General features: G+C 34.2%; 1 protein-coding gene across 2 annotated transcripts; it reads right to left on the bottom strand.

Annotated features, from left to right (window-relative positions):
* Positions 1-10887: 10887 nt before the first annotated feature.
* LOC124844023 (peptidyl serine alpha-galactosyltransferase-like) lies at positions 10888-18999 on the bottom strand. 2 transcript variants are annotated; one of them, XM_047320875.2, is made up of 8 exons: positions 18565-18999; positions 17693-17863; positions 17050-17293; positions 16735-16935; positions 16028-16503; positions 12707-12871; positions 12302-12545; positions 10888-12016 (listed from the first exon to the last, which is right to left on the bottom strand). In XM_047320875.2, the coding sequence occupies exons 1-8, from the start codon at positions 18867-18869 to the stop codon at positions 11417-11419; spliced, it is 2406 nt and encodes an 801-aa protein (XP_047176831.1). In that variant the 5' UTR covers positions 18870-18999; the 3' UTR covers positions 10888-11416. The 2 variants fall into 2 exon arrangements, with proteins under 2 accessions (XP_047176831.1, XP_047176833.1); XM_047320877.2 differs by having other exon boundaries at positions 17693-17768; positions 18565-18701.
* Positions 19000-21235: the final 2236 nt, after the last annotated feature.

Here is a 21235-nt window from a genome sequence, read left to right as displayed (position 1 = left end):
AACTGATAGATTTATAAATTATTTGATGTGATAAGAAAAGAGATATAAAAAGAAAAAATAAATGTATAATAAGTGTAAAAAAAATCAAGGTATGTTAATAAATATTTTTCTCTTTGTAATAATCATAAAATAGTATTTCTTGTAATGGAAAAGTTAAATAAAATAGTTTGAAAAATCGAAAAACATTTTTGACTAAATATATATAGATTAAATATTTCCTAATATTTCTATCAAGATCTCAAAAAATTATTGTTTTCAAGTTAAAGGCATTAATAATGTTTATGAAATTTAAAACATCAAATATGTTGTTCAATTTATGTGCCAAAATAACGGAAGAAAAAAAAAAATATATATATATATATATATATATATATATATATATATATATATATATATATATATATATATATATATATATATATATATAAGTAAAAAGAGGATAATAATTAGGCGACAATGCCAGCCAAGCAACTTTCACATTATCCTTATATTTTAGTTTAAATTATTGTTACGATACATGAACATTTCTAAAACAAATAAAATTATAGTTCTTAAAAGAGGGTGTTGTAGATTTCACACACCTACCAACCCAAAAGAGGGTTCTTAAACCCGTCAAACTTTCAATTCCATTAAAATCTAATTAAATAATAGTGCAATCCTTTAATTTTTATGGTAAAACAAACAATAATTATAATAACAATAAATAGTAGAAAAAGACAAAATCGTTGTAGTGTAAGGACCTTGTAAAAAATAAATGAAGTCACCAGCTCTATCCGAAAACTACCGGTCGTAGTCGTAGTCATGAGTACATCCGACCCACCTAACCCCGGACAGCAAATTAATTAACTCATTTTTAAGGCCCATTGTGCAAAATTCCCGATTTTGCAGCCATGCGGTTCACATGTTCTCCTTGGATCTAACCAAACTTCTAATCAAACAACACTGTCTGCAAAAAATAACACTGTTAAAAAAAAAACACTATCTTATAGTATTATATTTGATATGAATGATTGGGATTTATAATAGAAAAAGATGTTTCTGAGTTAATAATGTTGGCTGTTCACTGAAAAAGACTGGCTCTGGCTTTTGTGGGGTTTGATATGAATTGGTGTTTCAATTTTGCTTCAAAATTATTTATATTTTAAAATGGTTATTAAGGTCTCTTTACAACTTACTAGTCTAAATGTATGTATCAAATTTCAACAGTTAATTTTATTAAATATAATAGTGGTTTAGATAATTAAGCCTTGTTACCCTTTTTTTATATTACATCATTTTGTTTCTCCTAAAATTTTTTAAATGAACAGAGTCAACGGTTAGATTTAAAGTAATATGAGTCATTTAATAAAATCAATGATCAAGATTTTCGTGTAGGTCTCCTAAACTTCTATTTTTTCTGTTAACGGATTTTAATCCCTTAAACAATTAAATTATTGAATATTATTCCAAAAGTATCCATTTTAGTTATCATTATGTTTCAGATAAATTTCTTTTACTTATTTTATTTATAATTAGTTTCTGTTTAAAAATCTGGCAAGTTAATTTTGGTATAGTCTTTCTTTTGAATTTTATATATTTATTCAAGCGAATACCATGTATAGCTGTTTAGAATATGGTTCACGTAGATAAAAATGTACACCATCCCATCAAAATCTTTCATTATGTTCACAAAAATATAAGACACAAGATGGAGTGCATTTACTAACAAGGAATAAAATATTTTTTTCCTTCTGCAGCAGCACGTTTTAGTTTATTACTTATATTTTCTTTCTGTAATAGGTCAAACTTCGGTTTATGAGGAGCCGAATTATGACATTGTAGTAAAAAACTACTCGAAATTATGTTTTTTAGAAGACCGAATTTTGAGTGAAATTTATAATATTTTATTTTGAATTATTTAAAAATAAGGGATAAAAAATTTAAATTAAAAATACTTTGGTTAAGGTAAATTGAATAGTCAACTTTGGACACTGCCTTTTGACTTGTTTGGTCAAAATCCTATTCTATTTGGTATAAAATATAATACTCAATTGAAATCCTATAATATTAGGTCTATGACCAAATAAAATCTAGATTACTTGATTCAAAATTATTTTTAGTGTACTAAATCTTCATAATGGCTTAAGATGGCTCAAGAGAAAAAGTTTAGGTTCATCTTCCATAGATGTTTCCAACTCTTCATGAATGTGCTAAGTCATGGCTAGGGGTATACCATTACTATCTCCCATATCTCTTCACCTATAATATTATATTTTAACACCAAATCTATCTTCTTCCTGCACCCCCTTATTTAATTTATGCACTAATTAATAAGAGTAAAATCACCTTTTTGCCCTTGGACCCAAAAATACAAATTAAAATCAAAAGTTTACTTTAACTTTCTTTCTTTCTAGAATTTGGCCCACACCTATTCAATCTTAAATCACCCTTCTACCCTGAATCCAACACATCATATTATTAACAATACTCCACACAAATCATCCAAATAACAACATATCAATCATATGTTCCACTTAATCAATAATAACATTAAATAATAAACATAATAATTATAATTCTAGAAAACATATAATCATCAAACACCAATTACCAAACAATAATATCCAAGTCTCACAACCACATTGTTCCCTAATTACCACATTTTCCTAAGGTCTTACAGGCCAACCTAAATCAGCTTCACTAGGAGGCATGGTATAAAGTGATAAGGGAGAAGAATCTGATGTAGGGGATTCACTATTTTCTCAAAGAGGTGGACTATCCATCAAGTCCTGTGTTTGAAGGTATCAATATGTGGAGAGGAGGGTTCAGGAGGACTTTGGTCAAGAAGGAGTTCCTAGAGGATATGAAAAATCGTGAATAGATGGAAAGAAGTAAGGAGTCTATTCATAAAATGTAACATTGGTAGACATGTAGAACTTCTTGGTTTCAAGAGAGTAACATTGATATCCTTTTTGGAGTCAATAATAGCCCAAGAAGACAAATTTGATAGCACGAGCGAAAATCTTGTTTGGTCTTGGAGACATGTCGTGAACAAAACATACACAGCCAAAAACTCTAGGAGATGTGTTAAAGAGAGGATCATTTGGAAGAGAATGGAGGAAGGGACTTTATAATTAGGAAAGGAGGAAGACATCCTATTAAAAAGAAAATATGTACTTAAGATGGCATCCCCCCAATGATGGACATGAATTGTTAGAAAAGAAATGCCTTTATATCTCAAGCCAATAGGGGATGAATTGGATTAACCCTTTTATTTGATCTTTAAAAATCTTTATAAATTTGCTTTCTTGAAATCAACCAAGAAAAGATAATGAATCAACAAGAGACAAAAGATAGAGAAAGATCAACACAAACAATCTATACTGGTTCGGCTATCACAAGGCTGCATCCAGTCCTCCTTCAACAACCTGAGTTGAAGGGATTCCACTATAATTGATTGAGTATACAAAAATACAGAGACAACCCTCTCAATGCATTTCTTTCACCACTCAAAGTCAATGTAGCAACCCAAGAGATGAACAACCTCAATCTCTTACAATTCAAGAGCACTCACAGCGCTTAACCCTGGCAAACCCGCACAAGAACACAATACACAGATTGTCTATGAAGAACCTGATCTCTAAGTCACACTCCTCTAGTGTAGATCAAATCAGAACAACTTTAGAACAATTTCTTGAACGAATCTTGATTGGTAATCAACCAATGAAGCTTTGATTCTCCAAGAACACTTCTTGAAAGCACATGTAAGCAAAACTCAATGAAAATATCAACATTTGAAAATGATAACCAATTCTTGTTTTGAAACAGGTTTGAAGACACATATTTATAGGATTTTTCAAAACCTGGCGCATTATAATTGATTAAGATATTTATGTAATTTGTTAAGCTTTTGCCTCTGTTTTAACAGATTATCCTAAGCATGTAATAAATTATTAAAACACTTAAGCCAATTATTGATTCATTTGACAATTATAACAGATCAAGCTATACATGAAAAGGATTAGACTATCTTAACTTATTTAATCAATTAAAAAACTTATGTAATCGATTATTCCAAAACTTAAGCATTTTGTCTATCCAATTTTCATATTAAACAGATTATCTCACTTATGAAACATGTTATGGCTTGCTTTCAGTTTTAATCGGTTATATACCTTGTATAATTGATTACTACAAAACAATTTTCCCTTTTTTAGCTCTCTAAGTGATCTGGTTAAATCTAACAAATTATATACCATGTTAAATCGATTATTTTAACCAGAAAATATATTATCAATCTGTTTTAAGTATGATTCATTCATCAATAATAAATTCACATATCAAGCACAAACATAATAAAGATAAAATAATTTTTATGTCATTTGTTGTGCAAGAAACCATTAAGTCATTCTTTTGTTCATCATTAAAAACCAAGATATAAGGAGGTTAAAGCTCACTCTATCAATAAGAATATGGACACCAAGCAAAAGGATATGAGCAGTTTCAACTAAGTGTATATTTTTGTTCTCTACTATACCATTTTGTTGCGGTGTATGAAGACAAGTGGATTGATGTAATATACCATGGAAACTCAAGATTAGCGAAAAGGTGGATGAGAAGTACTCTTTAGCATTGTCCCTTCTTAAGATTTTGATTACTTGACCAAATTGATTCTTGATTTTATTCAAAAAGGATGTAAAGATAGGTAACAATTCAGAACAATGTTTCAGAAGATAAACCCAAGTACATCTTGAATATTCATCAATGAAGGTAACAAAATACCTAAAACCAAAAGCGAACACGCAACTAGGTCCCTAAATATCAAAATGAATAATCTAGAAACTAGAATTGCACATTGATTGATACCTTTTAGGAAAAGTAGATTTAACATGTTTTCCTAGTTGACATGACATACATTCTAAGGTCTGGAGACCACTAAGTTCAGGACACTTTTTTTTTTAATTTTGACAAATGAGGATGGTCAAGTCGATCATGTAACATTGTTTAATCCTCCAGCTTCATATCCTTCTCCAATTTGTCTCCCTAAACCACACTCATGCATAACAAAAGATTTGTGATCAAAAGTTATTGAACAATTTAACATTTTGGTTAACTAGCTTAAGGAAATTAAATTAAAAGGACAATTAGGGACAAAAAGGACAAACTTCAAATTTAGGGAAGAAGACATGGAAACATGAATTTTAGAGCCATTTGAAAGGGTTATGAAATAAGGTTTTTCTTGAAAGGAAATGGTTGAGAACAAAGAGGTATTACAAGGAATGTGATCAGAAGCATCTAACTAAGTCAATTAGCCATGAATTTTGACCTTCCATAGATTGAGAAATGTAGGTTGTTAATGTACTAGGAGATTGAGATTGATGTGCCATGTTGTTAGACTTTAACTGTAGATACTTTTGATATTCATCCTCAGTGAACTTTGAATTGGTAGTTTCAACCTTTGAGATATTGGCGGTTTTGGAAGGAAAGTCATGCAAGGACTAATAATTCTCTTAAGTGTGACCCATCCTTTTATAATATGTGCATTAAGGACATCCTCGACCTCCTCGTCCTCCTCCTCTAGTGCCATGTCTTCCTCTTTCTCGTGTGGCAACCATGACAGATGGTTCCACTAGTTCATGAGCTTCCTGAGTTTGGGGTACCAGGATACAAAGAAGGCATATGGTCAAGGTTTCCATGGAAGGGACTTCATGACTGGTAAGAAGTTGATCTCTAATATGATCAAAGTCTAGATGTAGAGCACAAACGATCAACACCAAACAATATTTGTTTAGTTTCTTCTTAATATCTTCCAAAGAGTCCACTACCAAAAACATGCTCAATTCTTCTGCAATAGATTGGTCTTCAATCATGAAGGACATCGTATCATGGTTTTCCATTTTTAAGAGATGCAAGCTTGTTTGTCGTGTCATAGAAATGTTGAATATTGTTGGCGTAGATGCTTTGAACTTTCTTCCAAAACGAGTGACAAGTTTTGAAAGCTCTAAGAGACCTAACAAGTTTTGGTTCCACTAATTTTCATAACAAGGCACACAACTTGAAATCTACTTGTTTCCATTGATCAGCTTTTTCAGCACGTACATGGCTACAATCTTGCTCAAGGTGATTATAATGTCCTTGGCCAATAAACTACATTTTTTACAACAGAAGACCAAGATAAAGCAATTTTTCCATTTAGCTTCTCGAAAGTAATTAAGGGACTTCCAAAGAATGAAATGGCACTTCCCAAACTCCATTTCTAATCAAGGGATAAAGAACCAGCCAAAAAAACAGAACACCCTAGGTAACTTCCCATAAGGGTAGCTTCTAGACTTTATCGAAATAAAGTTTTGAGGGTCAGAACAGAGAGAGGAGGATCAGGTGAGAGTTATGGAGGTGGTGCAGTGACGTTTCAACGGGCAAAAGGCAGCACGCGAACAATACGCGCTTGGGTGCATCAAATAAAGATGGAGCTCGTGGTGGCTCGTGGTGGCTCGTGGTGGCACGTGGCAAAGAATCGGTTGTCGACACTTGCGGGGTTGGTCGTCGCTTGGAGAGACGATCTAGATCTGGTGGATAGCAGTGGACAAAGGCAGACAATGGCGGATAGCGATGGAATGGTAAAGAACGGTGGTTGATAGTGTTGAATAGCTTCAAACGACAATGGAAAGTTGCAAATAGGGACTGGATAATCACGAACAATGGCAAACAACACCAGACAGATGTGGACAACAATAACTAATGTCGGTGGAAAAGACGAGACAGAAACCAAAGCGGGATCGACCCGCTTTGATACCAATTTGATATTAGAATAGATAAAATATATTTCTAGAGGTTGTATTAAGATCCTCTCACAATTTTCTATTTATAATAAAGAATTGATACAATAATACATGGAAGATTAAGGGATTGTACTAAACACCTATGTACATAACTAGTTACGACTATAGCTACAACTCATAAAAATATAACACACTACATCCTACATATGCTTGATGATACATAGATGTAATTTGTTCATTGTTAATCATTATTTAATTAATCCATTTTCAAAAATGACTACACTTCTTTACCATGTTTGGATTCGTAGTTCTACTCTAAGTGAAGAATTGAGGGTAGAGATTAAAGGGATTTTTTTTTAAAGTATTCATTCATACAGTGAAGTTTTTACTTTTTGTACTCCTTGATTTTACCGTTCTTAAAAAAAATTATTTTATCCTCTGTAAAAGTTATTTCAGATTATACATTATACTATCGAATCCAAATTGCATTATTATTGTTAGGCACAAAATATCCAAATAGAATATGACTATGAGATTCATATAAAATATTAATCTTCTTAAAATAAGACAAAAAAAATGTTTAGGTAGATATTTGGTATTATTTGATGTTATATGTTACATACATAACACATTTATTGAATCTATTAACTTGTTAGTTCCTTACTCTAAAAAGACTATAAATAAAGAGAATATGATCTATCATAATCACTTTTGTTTCGGTTACTGGGTCCGAGACTGTCGTTCCTTCTTCTTCCTGACTCTGCCGATGCAACTTCCTACGACGTAAAAGTTCCTCTCCACGATACTGATCCATTGTGACCTGCAAGAAACACTCTGACGCTCAAGTCAGATTAGTTTCAAGGAGATCAAGGTGATTATTATTTTAAAAGTGTCATTACCTGGACTTTAATCTCATATTTATAGACCTGATTCTTAATAATAACCATTAACTGCTAATCAATATCATATCAATGCCGTATATTTTATTTCCTATTGCTTGTTATTTGGTCATTAAAGCCATACGTTATGTTCCTGATAGCATTAATTAGCCTTTAATGCATATCAGCAATCAGCCAACTGCATCATGCCCAATTGCCTCATGCCTAACTCCTCCGTCCTTGCCGATCGGTCCAACTCCCCGTCAGGCCATGCCTCTTTTAGTGGCTACCGGGTATACTACAACTTTTATTTAGATACTCACTCAAAAAAAAAATCAGTGGCTTGGATATTGGAGTCTATGCAAGTGAATTTTCTTTTTGTGGTGATTCGAAGTTTGGACACACATCAACAAAGAAATCGCTTTGCGAAATTTCGCTTAAAACATTTGGCTCTTCCCCATAATACACAAGTGCATGGTATTAAGACACGACCAAACGTAGGCATTCAGCATCCAGTTCGTATGTACCGAATATGGATCAACAAGCAGTTAATGCAATCAAAACTCACATAGAGACAATCCTCAATAAAAACAAGGAAAATCTCCAACAAATAATCACAAGTTTGCAGGAGATGAAGCAGTAGTTAGGTCAAGAATTGGAAGCTTGCTTGGAGTAGTTGCGTACCTAGCACCAGCAGAAGCTACAAGCTCATCACAACAATTTGAAAACTTTAAATCAATAAAATTTCTGAAATAGATATAATGCCTTCCAGAACATGTTTTTTGAAACAACCACATATGAAATACATTTTAGAAAGAGCTTTCAGGAACGCATTTCTTTTTTCTACGTTCCCTTTCTTCTTCTCCCTCAAATTCTTACTTGATTCTTTGTCTGCAGTAGTGGCGATAATGGAAGTCACGACGACAACAGTGACAACCGGTAATGTGTTACAATGGGAAAGGATATTTTAATCCTTTTATGTTAGTATAGGAGTGCAAGAAGCATTAGCAGAAGCATAATATCCCTCAATTTGAAAAGAAAGGTCGTTGCTCCCTCCACCACCACGCCATGCTTCCTACACCTCTCCAAAATTTTTTAATTTCAATTTTATTCTTAGGTTAAAATTCTTTTACTTTTACCATATTTTAATTTATTTGAAACCATACTTCTCCTACTTTACTCGCCGCAGTAGCACCCCAATCTCACAGATCTCTCTTTCCTATTTTTGTTTCACTTCCCCTGCACCACCAATCTCACGGATCTCTCTTCTCCGTTTCACTTCCCTTCCTCCATTGTTCTTGCTTTTCTTTCTTTTTCCTTCATTTGTTTCTTACGAATAAGAAATAGAACGAATAGGAGCTAAAAAAATGCGCGAATAGGAAATAGGACACGTTCGTCAAGCATGGTGTGTGGTCCAGTATAGATTTTTGATGAATACATGCTGACAGAGACATGTCAACGTGACGGTCCAACCTTGTCTAGGTGCAAACCATTCTTCCTTACACGCATCTGAAAGTGCATCGTTGCCGCCAGTAACTGCACTATATGCGGCGAGCTTAAGATCTCCACCACCTTCTTTATTGTCGACGCGCTCGCGTCGCCTTTCTCAAAAACCTTCTTAAGCGCTTCCTTGAGTTCCTGTAGTGCCGCTTGCTGCTCCGTTTTCTTGCCGTCAACCACTCTAACGAGCACTAGCATGTGCGGACTTGCCATGCTCTCTTGAACGGAAGCCATTGCCTCGGAAACCTCCCTCTCAGCTCAATTGGTCTCGTACCAGTAGCAAAAAATATATTAACATGAGTATCCTTAGCGGATCTCAACAATCCATTTTACCTTCAACAGATGTTGACATCCGTTTTGCCCTTCAACGGATGTTGACATCCGTTTTGCCTTCAACGGATGTTGACATCCGTTTTGCCTTCAACGGATGTTGACATCCGTTTTGCCTTCAACGGACGTTGACATCCGTTTTACCGGATGTTGACATAGATACTTACATCTGTTTAAGGTTAATACTCTTTTATGATTTATTATGTAGCTTGACGAAGAAGCTCTGTATTGTACCTTCACGACTTTCTCCACTGCACCTTCAAGCATCACCACCAATCTCTGACACCACCACCACACCGTTGGATGAGTTCCTTGCATCACCACCAAAAAACACACTCACACCACCACCACACTCACAGCACAAACCACAACCACAACCACAACGCTTTCAAAATACAACGAAACAGTGAAACAGGCAATAGAAAGGAAGAAGATCTTGTGTGGTTGTCGTTTATATAGAGAGATTATTATTAGGTTAATGATGGAATGGATAAAAGTTTAAAAATATTAATCCTAAAACTTAAGTTCTACTGAAACGTAAAATAGAAATGGAGAGGTGCTGGGAGCATAACGTGGTAATGTAGGGAGCAACGCCCGAAAAGAAATCGGCTCCAACCCAGGAAAAAGGAACAATTATCCATGGCCTTATTTTATTGTTCCCAATAATTTTAGGCAATATTGTATTCTGTTATTTAATAAATTTATTTTAACTCTCAATGTCATATTTAGGATAATCTAGAAATATGAATATCGGTTATTATTTAAGAATCCATTTCTTTTAAAACAGTTAAATTATATTACTTAGTTATTGCATAAATAATAGTGATAATTGTTACCAATTATGCTTGATCTTTGAAATATGTCCAAATTAATTGATTTTTTTTTTCTCGGTTCTTGATGACTTCTGCTTATTCGTTTTTTTTTTTCAGTACAATCCAAAAGCATAACTTTCTCTAATCTTTATCCTATTTCTTCAGCTTAGGGATGATTTTCTAAACCTGCTCTTTATTTTTGTTTCTAAACTTTCTATAATACAAAAATGAAACAAATAACAAATTATTGCAAGGTCTTTTAAATAATTATTCAATATTATTTTGTATTTTTAAAATAATTATTTCATAATTAAATATTTTTCAAATTTAATTCATACTTATTTTTACTAAATTACAACCAAGAGATTTTAGTAAACCAAAAGATTTTAGTAATTCATTATATTACTCAATTAAATTTTTATTGTATCATATCAATCAAATCGATTATAAGCTTTCCACTCCCTTTCATTCATTTTTCCTAAATTCAAATCCATTCGCCCTTCCCATTCTCTCCCTAATCCCAACCAACAAAACTTTAAAGAGTAGGTGAGACATTGTGTAGACAAAATACTTAATCCAAATGTTAATTTCTTTTGGTGGCACACAATATGAATTTATAACTTTCGTTAGCACTGATGGCCGATGCAGACATACAACACTATTTTACAAATCCCTTACAAGTATTGTTGTGAGGGATAAAATGTTACAACAATGATTAAAAAGACTGTCACAATTCACAATCAAATGCCTTTGCAGTGAGTGAATCATACACTACTTTTAATCAGCTACTCAGTAGGACAATCACAGTCCAACACCAACCTGTTTGAACATCGAAGGTGCAGGATTTGATTCACTCATTCCATGTTGCTAATCTTTTCATGAATTTTGGGTACAAATAGTACAAGCACTCTCAAACCTGTCCAAATGAGAGGTCCTTGAACGTTCATATTATCATCCTCTATGGGAATGAAACCAAAATCTCCAGAGCAATATAACTTATACCCTTCAATTTATGATCACTTCACTGCACGATAGTCTTAAATTCTTTACCTGCATGCTTTAGGCCATAAGAATAAGAGAAGCAAAATTATTAAAGAGGCATGGCGGCTCAAGTCATGTACCCATCTATCTATTTTGTTTACAAGTTTCTTCTCCTGGTTCTATGGTGTTTCATTTTCATTCCTTTTCTTTTATGACCAGAATGCACCAAAAAAACTATGATCAAGAAGCCAAATACAGAAAATCCACATAAAAATAACACCCAGACCCTGAAGGAACTAGGTATCCCTGTCCCATCTTTAACACTAACAATTTCCTCAGAATAATTTCTTGACTTAAGATTTTCCTTTGAGTCAAAATTTTCACTGAAATTGCCTACTTTCCTAGAGATTTCTCTTTCCTCTTTTAATTCGGATATGGAACCATCTTTGTGGCAGTTCATTTTTTCATGATGCAAGCGCAATGCTTCATTTAGTGTCTTCACACATTCTATACTGAGAAAATCTCGCTGTAAATTTTCCTCATCATTGTGATCAAGTGTTGATGGGTCTGGTGGCTCTGGAAACTTGGCCCAGCATCGGGTAACCATGTCGACTTCTCGCCAGTCTGCTTTGTCAAAACTCCAATTCCCAACTTTGAATTCTAAACCATAGTGAAAAACTCTATATTTGATTCCTGGTTCAGGAACATATCCTGGGTATATCATAATCTCTCTGTTTGTAGTATGCCTCAATTTCAACTGCATCAACAGCATTACAGGTTATACAGTGAAACCTGTTCATAATTTAATGAGGGTATGATGGGGGAAGAAATTCGAAGATCATTTCAATCTACAGTAAGGTATGCAGCATAATTATGTGAACACTCATAAAGCATGAAAAGTTCAGAAAGGAAACCATGTGCAAATTATATCATATAAAATTTCAATTCAGCATTTTGATTTTTTCTTTTGTTGGCCCCCGTGCTTGTGCTTCTATGAACAGCAATGCTGAGTATGAATTGTGAAAATTTAAAAACAATATACCTCTGCTGCACCGAATGAGTAACCGTACATCTCGCTGATCCAACCAGATTCATATATGTCTCCTGTTATATTTCTGGCATAGTGAGCTCTATCAGCCCGAACCTCCTCAGTTTTATGCAGCCAAAGTAAAGCAAATTTTCGCAAGTCATCTATATGCATGATGATTACACCACCAACCTTGTCACAAGCCTCGGGATGGCTTGTATGCAATTTTGCAAGCTCATTGTCACAGCCAATAAGGTAGCTAGCATGTAAAGAATAAAATATAAACAACAAATGAATCATCATACTTCAAATGAAAGGACGAGACAAAACCCAGAAAAACAACAGCATCCACAACAATACATTGATGCCAACAATTCTAATAATAGGTTTTACAATGATAAATTGAATTCACAAGCTTACTCGTAGGGAGTTGAAACAGGTTTTCCGCGTGCAGCTTTGAATTCCCATGGCGTAATGGGGCCTCTCATAATCATATCAGCGTCTAGAATCACTATGAATTCAGCTTCAATATTTGCATGATTGAGCCAGTGGAGAACTGCAGCTGGTTTGTTAATGGCTGGATACCTGATATAAATCGGATAAATTCATTTCTTTTCCTAAAGTCTAAATAATTTGTCTAAATAAATATCCAAAAGAGATAGGATCTCGATAATTGTGGATTTAGTGCAGTGGAGCAGGATATACTATTTCAGTTGGCAACATCAAACGAAAGACAGATGATTAATAGATTGTGACTCAAATGAGAGACAAATAAGCAATTATAATTCCAAGACGTACAGAGTAGAACCACATTCCTCGCACAAATCTAAGATACCTGGCCTCTGAATAACAGGTTAGTTATAAAAGGTGAGGTTGAATAGAACTTGTAAAACAGTTTAGAAAACTTTTCCTAATAAGTTAATTAGACGCCCAATGGGGGTCATCAATTGGTATAGTTCACAATATTTTTGTAAGATGTTTGTTAAGACAACCAAGAGTTAGTCACGAGCAATAAACACATAAATATAGCTCTTTTAGTTCTTATACGGGTTCACCTCAACCTAAGCTATATTGTAATCACCTTTACAAAGGTAAAAGAGTTTCACTAATCAAACTATTATACATCACCACTTCTGGCTCACAGTACACAAAGTCACTCCTTGTTATCCCCGAGTATACAAAGTCACTCTTGGCTATCTCTTTGTGATGTAAATAAGGATGAAGAAGAACTTGATGAACATAGAGAAGATAAGCATAAAGGAATAAAGACAAGAAACATGACAAAGATAAATAAAGAAGAAGAAATAAAAAGACGTGTAAATTTATAGATTTCCTAGATTATAGAATATTCCATGATTTTCTTGGTAGGAAGCTTGGCCGAATTTGAAAGATTGGAATGTCTTTTGGAGAGCTTTTTACCAACACAGTGTCACTTTCAAGTTCACATGATTGGTTATAACTTCTTTACTTGACCCTTCACAATTTTAAAAGCCAACTTGTGCCTTTTGAAGAGCAGATTGGCGCCTTTTGTGTGACTCTTGAGGCATTCGTCATGAGTCATTCCTAATTTCAAGAAACTACCTTGTTAAACTAGATTAGGAGTTAACTAAAGAAATTAAGCATGTTAACTCTAGATTATGTGTTCTTAAGTGTCTCAAGTTGTCTCTTCTTCCCCCTAGGCTGATCCTTATCTCTATAAAAGGAAGGCCTCTCCTTGTAAAATCAAATCGAATGGAGTTCTCTATGTGAGTTCACTTCGAACCTTGGTTCTTATCTTGAGAAATATCTTGTGAATCTTTCTCAAGTGACAAATCTTCTTGCACCCATGAGCCTCATGATTTTTCCATTGTTCTTTCGCTTTCCAAGGGTTGAGTTCTCCACACCTTCTTGAGTTGATCAAAATCCTTCCAAAATCCTAAGGTTCACATTACTTTATCTTTCGTTGAGATAAAACACAACGTCACAGAACTTGTATGAAAATGATTACAAGGAAACTCTCACTAGAAATAAAACATAATAGTTGGGGGGTTTGTTAGGAACCATTAGGAGCCAGGTTGGTTGTCTGTTCCGAGTACGGGTAGCTTTAAAAGGGGAACGGGATGTGTGGGGGCAGACATGTTTTTGTTGTACCTTAGTGACAGGACCAGAGTATTCCTGTGTGAAGGGAGAGGGCTCCCTTGGAAGTGTTCGACTTGTATTCTTTGTATTCAAGAATAATACAAGGTTGTTTTAGTGTTTTCTGTGTCTATTTGGTGTGTTCTAGTGTGAGTTCTGGATAAGAAATCTATAACACTGTCTAGACTTTGTGTAGTGTCTACCACTTTGTGCTTCATATAGACTTTAATCTTTATTGTGTTCATCTTGTTTTTCCGGATACACACTAAGTAACTTTGATTATATCAACCAAAACTTACTATTATTTGTTACCATCATTAAAACCATGAATTGTCATAATCAAGATTGAATTGATTGATAAAGGATACACAAACTATGCAAATAAGTTGTCTATACATGTATCAGGTCATCTATGCATTAACAGTCTCCCTGACAGCCTTATATCTACTATCTTCACTCAAGGACCTCCTAAAAATTTCCTACCATAATTGTTATTTCCTTGCTACATATTAAATCTCTAATTCCCTACGCTCTAATTGTTGTACATTGTTCCACACAGATCTAGACACCCCTTATTGGAGGCCTGCCACAATGAGCAGCGTTGCATATAAAATAAATAAATAAATAAATGAAGTTTGATGGTAGTTCCACCGAACATAGATGGACAAAACCAAGAACCATATGTGTTACCTACCCGACCCAATAGATATACTAAAGAGTGCGATCCAACAAAGCTCATTAAGCTTCTTTGACTTGGAACAGCCCAAATTACATCTATTGGGAGAATATTCACATATTAACGTCAATCTCGTCAGTATTCACGATAAAGTATCACTTCGTTATTATTATCTATCTAAGGTAAGTATTATTTTTGTAATACAACATAGGTCCACAACTCATGTTAATCTTATAAATACAACTGGTATTCCCAAAGGAATACTCACTCAATCTCATAGACACTCTCTCATACTCTCTCTTTTATTCATAAAGATCCAAACTCTTTTACTGACTTGAGTGTCAGAGAATTTTTTTATAGATGGATCTTTCCTTATGTTTCAAACTTTAGGAGTCTATGCCAGGAACATAAGGCCATTTGGATCACACCACCTACCCAAAGGACCACGTTCAAGACCCCCTTAAGAACAATATGTTTGGAAGATCAGAAGTTAGCCCAATACATAACTAATAACAGTCACATCTAGCTTGGGTCTAGAAGGTTTCACTTGTTTTAATAATCAAATAAAGTTGAGAAGATAGATCTGTTACTCATCATCTAGTCCCCATGTTAGCAAGCGCACTGTTTTCACTAGAAACAAAAATCAGGAAAAAATAGAAATTGAAAATGAAAAAATCAACCAAGGCAGATAACAAGTTTGACCATAGTAAATATAGATTCAGATAAAATCATAATTTTATCATCAGGAGAAGTTCATCAAGATGAAACGCTTTTAGCTACATTACTTTTAAAATCTTCTGAAAAAACAAAAAGAAGCTGCAAAATGTGTCTTTTGCACCTTTCATGTTATAACCCCTGTTTTTGATTGATTCCTATTTCCCAACTGTATGTGCAGAAATAGAAAGTAACTACGAAGACAAACATAAGACAATTGAAATACACAGAATTACCAATCGCCTGTTAATGGATGCTGACTCATAGAAGGGACATAATGGGTGGGAGCCAAGTTATGGCCTTTATATAGCTTTAAGTCTGCATCAGAGCAGCTGAGAAGTCTAGATATATTTCCTGGCTGTCCACTTAAACGGAAGCTATGCATAAGCCCTACAGTCTGCCAGTCAAAATATGGTGTGCATTCAGTGGAAAAAACAGTATGGATTTTGGGATATGGCCGGGTATCATCATGATCAATATGTTTTTGTACTGTATCCTCCATCAATTGTAGAGTAGCAGGAGTTACAATTTTTGGTTTAGTTAGTTCAGCAAAGGCTCTGCTTTTTAAAAAGTTCAGATATTTAGACCATGCTGGTTTAGGGCAGCCGTTAGCAGCATGATGTATCAGAAGAGCTTCATTTAGAATGTTGATGCACTCTATACTTAAAAATAGTCCTCTCCGTAGATTAGGATCTATTTCCAACTGCATTACCTGCAATAAGAAATTTTTAAGCTTCATTAAAACATGAAAAGTAAAAACTGATGTATGGATGCATTCAGTATAATGACTTAAACATTAGGCTTAAAATACTGAGTCTCATATATACACATCAAAGGGAATATATATGCTTCTCTACAAGACTGAGACAAGTATGTCACTGGAATATGAAGCTGTTTTCTAAAAGACAAAAGTATCCTCCTATTAATATGTTGGTATACATACCTCCCTGGGATAAGGAGGTTGAGGAAAGAGCTGGTCACAGCTATAAACAATCTCATCCTTATCATGGTCAGCCTTACTAAATGACCAATTTCCTACCCTAAATGGCAGCCCATAATGGAGAAGAATTGGCTCAACTCCCTCCCGGGGTGCGTAACCTGGGTAGATCATCAAGTTACCATTGATCTTGTGATGGAGCCCAACCTATGAGCAGCATAAGAAAAGCCAAATGGAAAGAGTGAAAGAAGGATAAAAGCAAAACAAATTGTGAAATTTAAATATTTTAAATACAAAAATCATTTTAAAGGATCAACTCACTTCTGCTGCACCAAAAGAGTATCCATACATCTCACTAATCCATCCTTTCTCGTATATGTCACCCGTTATGTTTACTCGCCAGTGAGCCCTATCTTGCCGTACTTCCTCTGTTTTTGAAAGCCAGATAGGTGCCAAAGATCGCAGGTCGTCTATATGCATTGCCAAAAGTCCACCTACTCTGTCACAAAGTTCTGGGTGTTTTGTGTGCAGTTGAGCCAATATATTGTAACAACCTCTTAAATACCTGGAGAAGGAATTTTACTTTGTTTATGGCATGTTTTCATGGTGATTCAGAGATTTAAACACTGAATAAAAAATACAAGATATCTGTACTGTTTTCAAGAAATTCAAACAAGTATCATAACTTGATTCAAAGTCAAGATACTAAGTCTTTCTTGCTTGGATTTTAGGGAAGTTTATATTTTCAACTATACCATTAGACTTTAAATCCCTCTCTCATCGCAAAAAATATGTCAAATGAAAACATCCCAGGTCTTTAAAACTTTAATATTCTTATAATCTGCTCTTTGCCATAAATGAAGCTAAACTAGCCCAATTACATCCTTCCATTGTCTGAATATCTAGCTATTAACACTATATCACTAAAAAAATTCTAATAAGCATTTAAGATATTAGTGAATACCCATAAGATGCTGCAACAGGTCTTCCTTTCTCTGCAGCAAGTTTCCATGGTACAATTCTGCCTCGGATTATCATGTCTGCATCAAGGATAATAACCCAGTCAATATTCTCTGCATCTTTACAGTATTTGAGCCAATGTAAAACCCCAGCAGGTCTGTTTAATGCAGGGTACCTGCATAGTAGACAAAATTTATATCTCATGCACCCTATTATAGGAAAGGGATGTCACTAATTTACTTCTGCAATATGGTATTTATGTGTCTTATTTGGCCAAAAACTAAAATTCACATCCCTGTAAACATGGGAATGGTAGGGATCAACCATTTACACAATACAAAAGTACTCACACTGAATGTGAAAAAAAAAATAGAGGCAGAAGCAGCTTAAAATTTAACTAACACCCAGCATTAATTTCAGAGGAACAGAAGTCAAATAGGAAAAAGGTCTTCACTCACAATTAAAATAGTATATCCTTGGACAACGTGCTTTAATAAAAGACATCTTGTCTACTTCAAAAGAGATCACTTAAGTAAAAGACACTCATACAAACCAAAGCACATAAGTTTTGATAACCGATTGATGCAAATACAAATTAAGATATATACATTCGCGGGAATAAATTAGCTAGCACAGAAATGCACAAAATTTTGCAATGATTAACGTCAACACAATCACACAGCAACAAATCATGCATTTTGAAAAACTGTACTACCAGAGTGGCAGTAGCAAGCATAGTAAATCAGAACCAGTGTCAATGATAGCAGATCAGTTCTCAATAAAACTACAACACATAAAACCAATATACTCTTTTTTATCCCCAAATTAGACTCCTGAAGCTGATTCAACTTCTTGCTAACAGTGATTATACTTTACCAGTCACCAGTTGTGGGGTGATAGTTCATCGAGGGAACCTCAAATGTAGGAGCTAAATGCATCCCTCTGTAAGTTTTTTTCTGCTCCTCAGTGCAACTGAGAAGACGCGTGATGTGACCCGGTTGCTTCGCCTTTCTAAAACTGTGCATGAGTCCAACCGTTTGCCAGTCAAAGTAGTTATTACACTCCACAGAGAATAGAGTCTGAATCCTCCAAGGAGCTTTCTGAGCTGGTTCCACTCTCTCCATACTACAAATGGTCAGTCCCAGCATCACCAATGAAAACGAAATTGAAAATTTCTCCATTGTGGATCAGGGAAAAAGTGAGATGCGAAGTGGGTTTTGTCTAATTTTGGGAACAAGGTCTGAATTCCATTACTTTAATTGCCAAACCGAAGCGAGCCAGTGAGAATGCGAAGTCAAAGTTCGATTGTGGTAAATGCTTTTAGTTGACGAGGATGTCACGTTAAATGAGGAAACAATTTTACACCTGAACATGTAATATTCTATAAATGAATAAAATACATAAAGATTTAAAAGTATAATGATAAAATGTAGAGAAGCAACTTAACAAAAATGTAGGTTAAAATCCTCATATGTTCTATATTTGTACTAAAATCTTAATTTAGTTTTTAAGTTTTAAGTTGTTTGGGTACTAACTTTTTAAAATATATAATAAATAGGTTATTTTTGTTAAGTAGACAAAAATGGTGTTAAGATGTATTGAGGTGTAATATTTATCGAAGCATGTGTCATTGTTCAATAATTTGAGTCATTGACGCGTTATTTCATCCCATTTTTACTCATGCATTGTTTGCCCTAACATTTAAATTAAGTCCTAACATTGTTCATCTTCTTCTTCAAGCATTGTTCACTTGAGGCATGTCTAGTTCTTCTTCATCTTGCACTTACAATGGTTGGGAAGGGATGCAACATAGTAGTGGAGTCGCAAGGAGGTTAAGCGTAAATCCCATTTACTTTTGTGGTGAGAATGCAGTCTTGAGAACTGCGAAAACGCCTAAGAATAAGGGAAAACAATTTTATGGGTGTCCTAAGTTCAAGGTAAGACAGATAGAAGCAAAAGTGGTTGTTTTTATTTCTATTATGAGCACGAACCATAGCAAAAATAGGTGTTTTTATTTGTGGAAAAAATGATTGTATTTTAAACTGTGTTTTAGTTGTGTTGTTGAACAGAGAGGGAGTGAAGATTTTGTTGGTTGCAATTATTTTCAATAGTGCAGTGAGCAAGGGATTGATGAAAGTCTAAGAAATAAAGAAATGTGTGCACCTGTGGTGAATATGGAAGAAAGGGATGGTGAAAGTCTGAAAAACAAAGAAATGGGTGGAACTATGCTCAAGTTGGAAGAAAATGATGTTGAAAAGATGAAAATATCAAGAATAGATAAATCTGTTTTTATGTTAGAGGTGTAGGGTCATTACATCCCAACATGAGATTATTGCTAAGGAGGATGGGTTGCATCTATGGATGCTATTGATGTAGTATCTTGTGTTTGTGGTCGTTGTGGGCAAGATTTTTTTTTTGTGTCCAATTACCTTGCATACACCACATGTTTTTTTTAACCCTCCTTTTCTTAATTTAGTATCATTCTTCTTTATCTCCCATGACTCAAGTTGTCTCTTTTTCTTAGGTCTTCCTGGCATTGTCCTTTTATTTGGGGGAAATACATTTGGATATGGTGTAATTTCCCACACGTGTTTACCATTGATAGTATAGATGATTGAATTGTAAGTCTCTTCATATGTTGTCTTCCTAAACCAATGGCCAATGAAGTCTTCTCCATTTAAATTAAGAAATTTCATTGCAGCAAGAAATTCCAATAATGCTCCATTTTCTACACGTGCAATCCATTCTATCAATATTAACGACAAATTACTCCCGAAATTGAGATACATGCATTACTTCCAATAATTTATTTGCTAACCACCTGTCATGTATACAAAGCCATAACATAATTTTCATTAAAGTACTCATGATGTAAAAGGATGTTAATAGCTATGATTAAAGTTACCTTGGTATCCAACATTTGGTTAAGCTTGATTCTTTTTGAAGTCTATTTAGTACTTTGGGGCAGATAAAGTCTTCATATGATGTCATCTTTGTCTTGTTCGTAGCATATCTCCTCATAATGTAAACCCTAATGTCTTCTAACATGCTAATAATGGGCTTAGACCTATTATGAACTAGTACACTATTGAAGCCCTAACACATATTGTTCACAAAAGTGTCGCACTGTGATATAGAGATGAATCTAGATCTTGACCAAAACCTGATTTAATGTATGTCAGTAAATATAAGTGTCTAAAGTATGGACCACAAATGTATATTAGTATTTATAACAGTAAATGCTTACATGGGTGGAATAACAATCAAATATTTAAAAGCATCCAAATTAACCATTTTTAATGTTCCTTGTCGCAGTCTCCCAATGTTGTGGATATGTAGCAGTTGTTGCCCTCCACATGAGATGTTTAAGATTTTTTCCTGAAATTTATTTTAAATATTTGAATGTCTAACACAAAATCTTTGTTCTACTCTAGGTAGAAGATCTTGAATAGCTGGCAAAAGACCTTGATGTTTCACAACAACAAAGAAAACAGTCAAGTCAGTTGATGTAAATGTGAATAAATTTTGGAATCAAAAGACATAAAAC

Source organism: Vigna umbellata, chromosome 5 (assembly GCF_029865625.1).
Source record: "Vigna umbellata cultivar VRB3 chromosome 5, Vumbellata_1.0, whole genome shotgun sequence".
Taxonomy (NCBI): Eukaryota; Viridiplantae; Streptophyta; class Magnoliopsida; order Fabales; family Fabaceae; genus Vigna; species Vigna umbellata.
The sequence above is the reverse complement of the archived record's forward strand: the minus strand, read 5'-3'. Positions and strand labels throughout refer to the sequence as shown.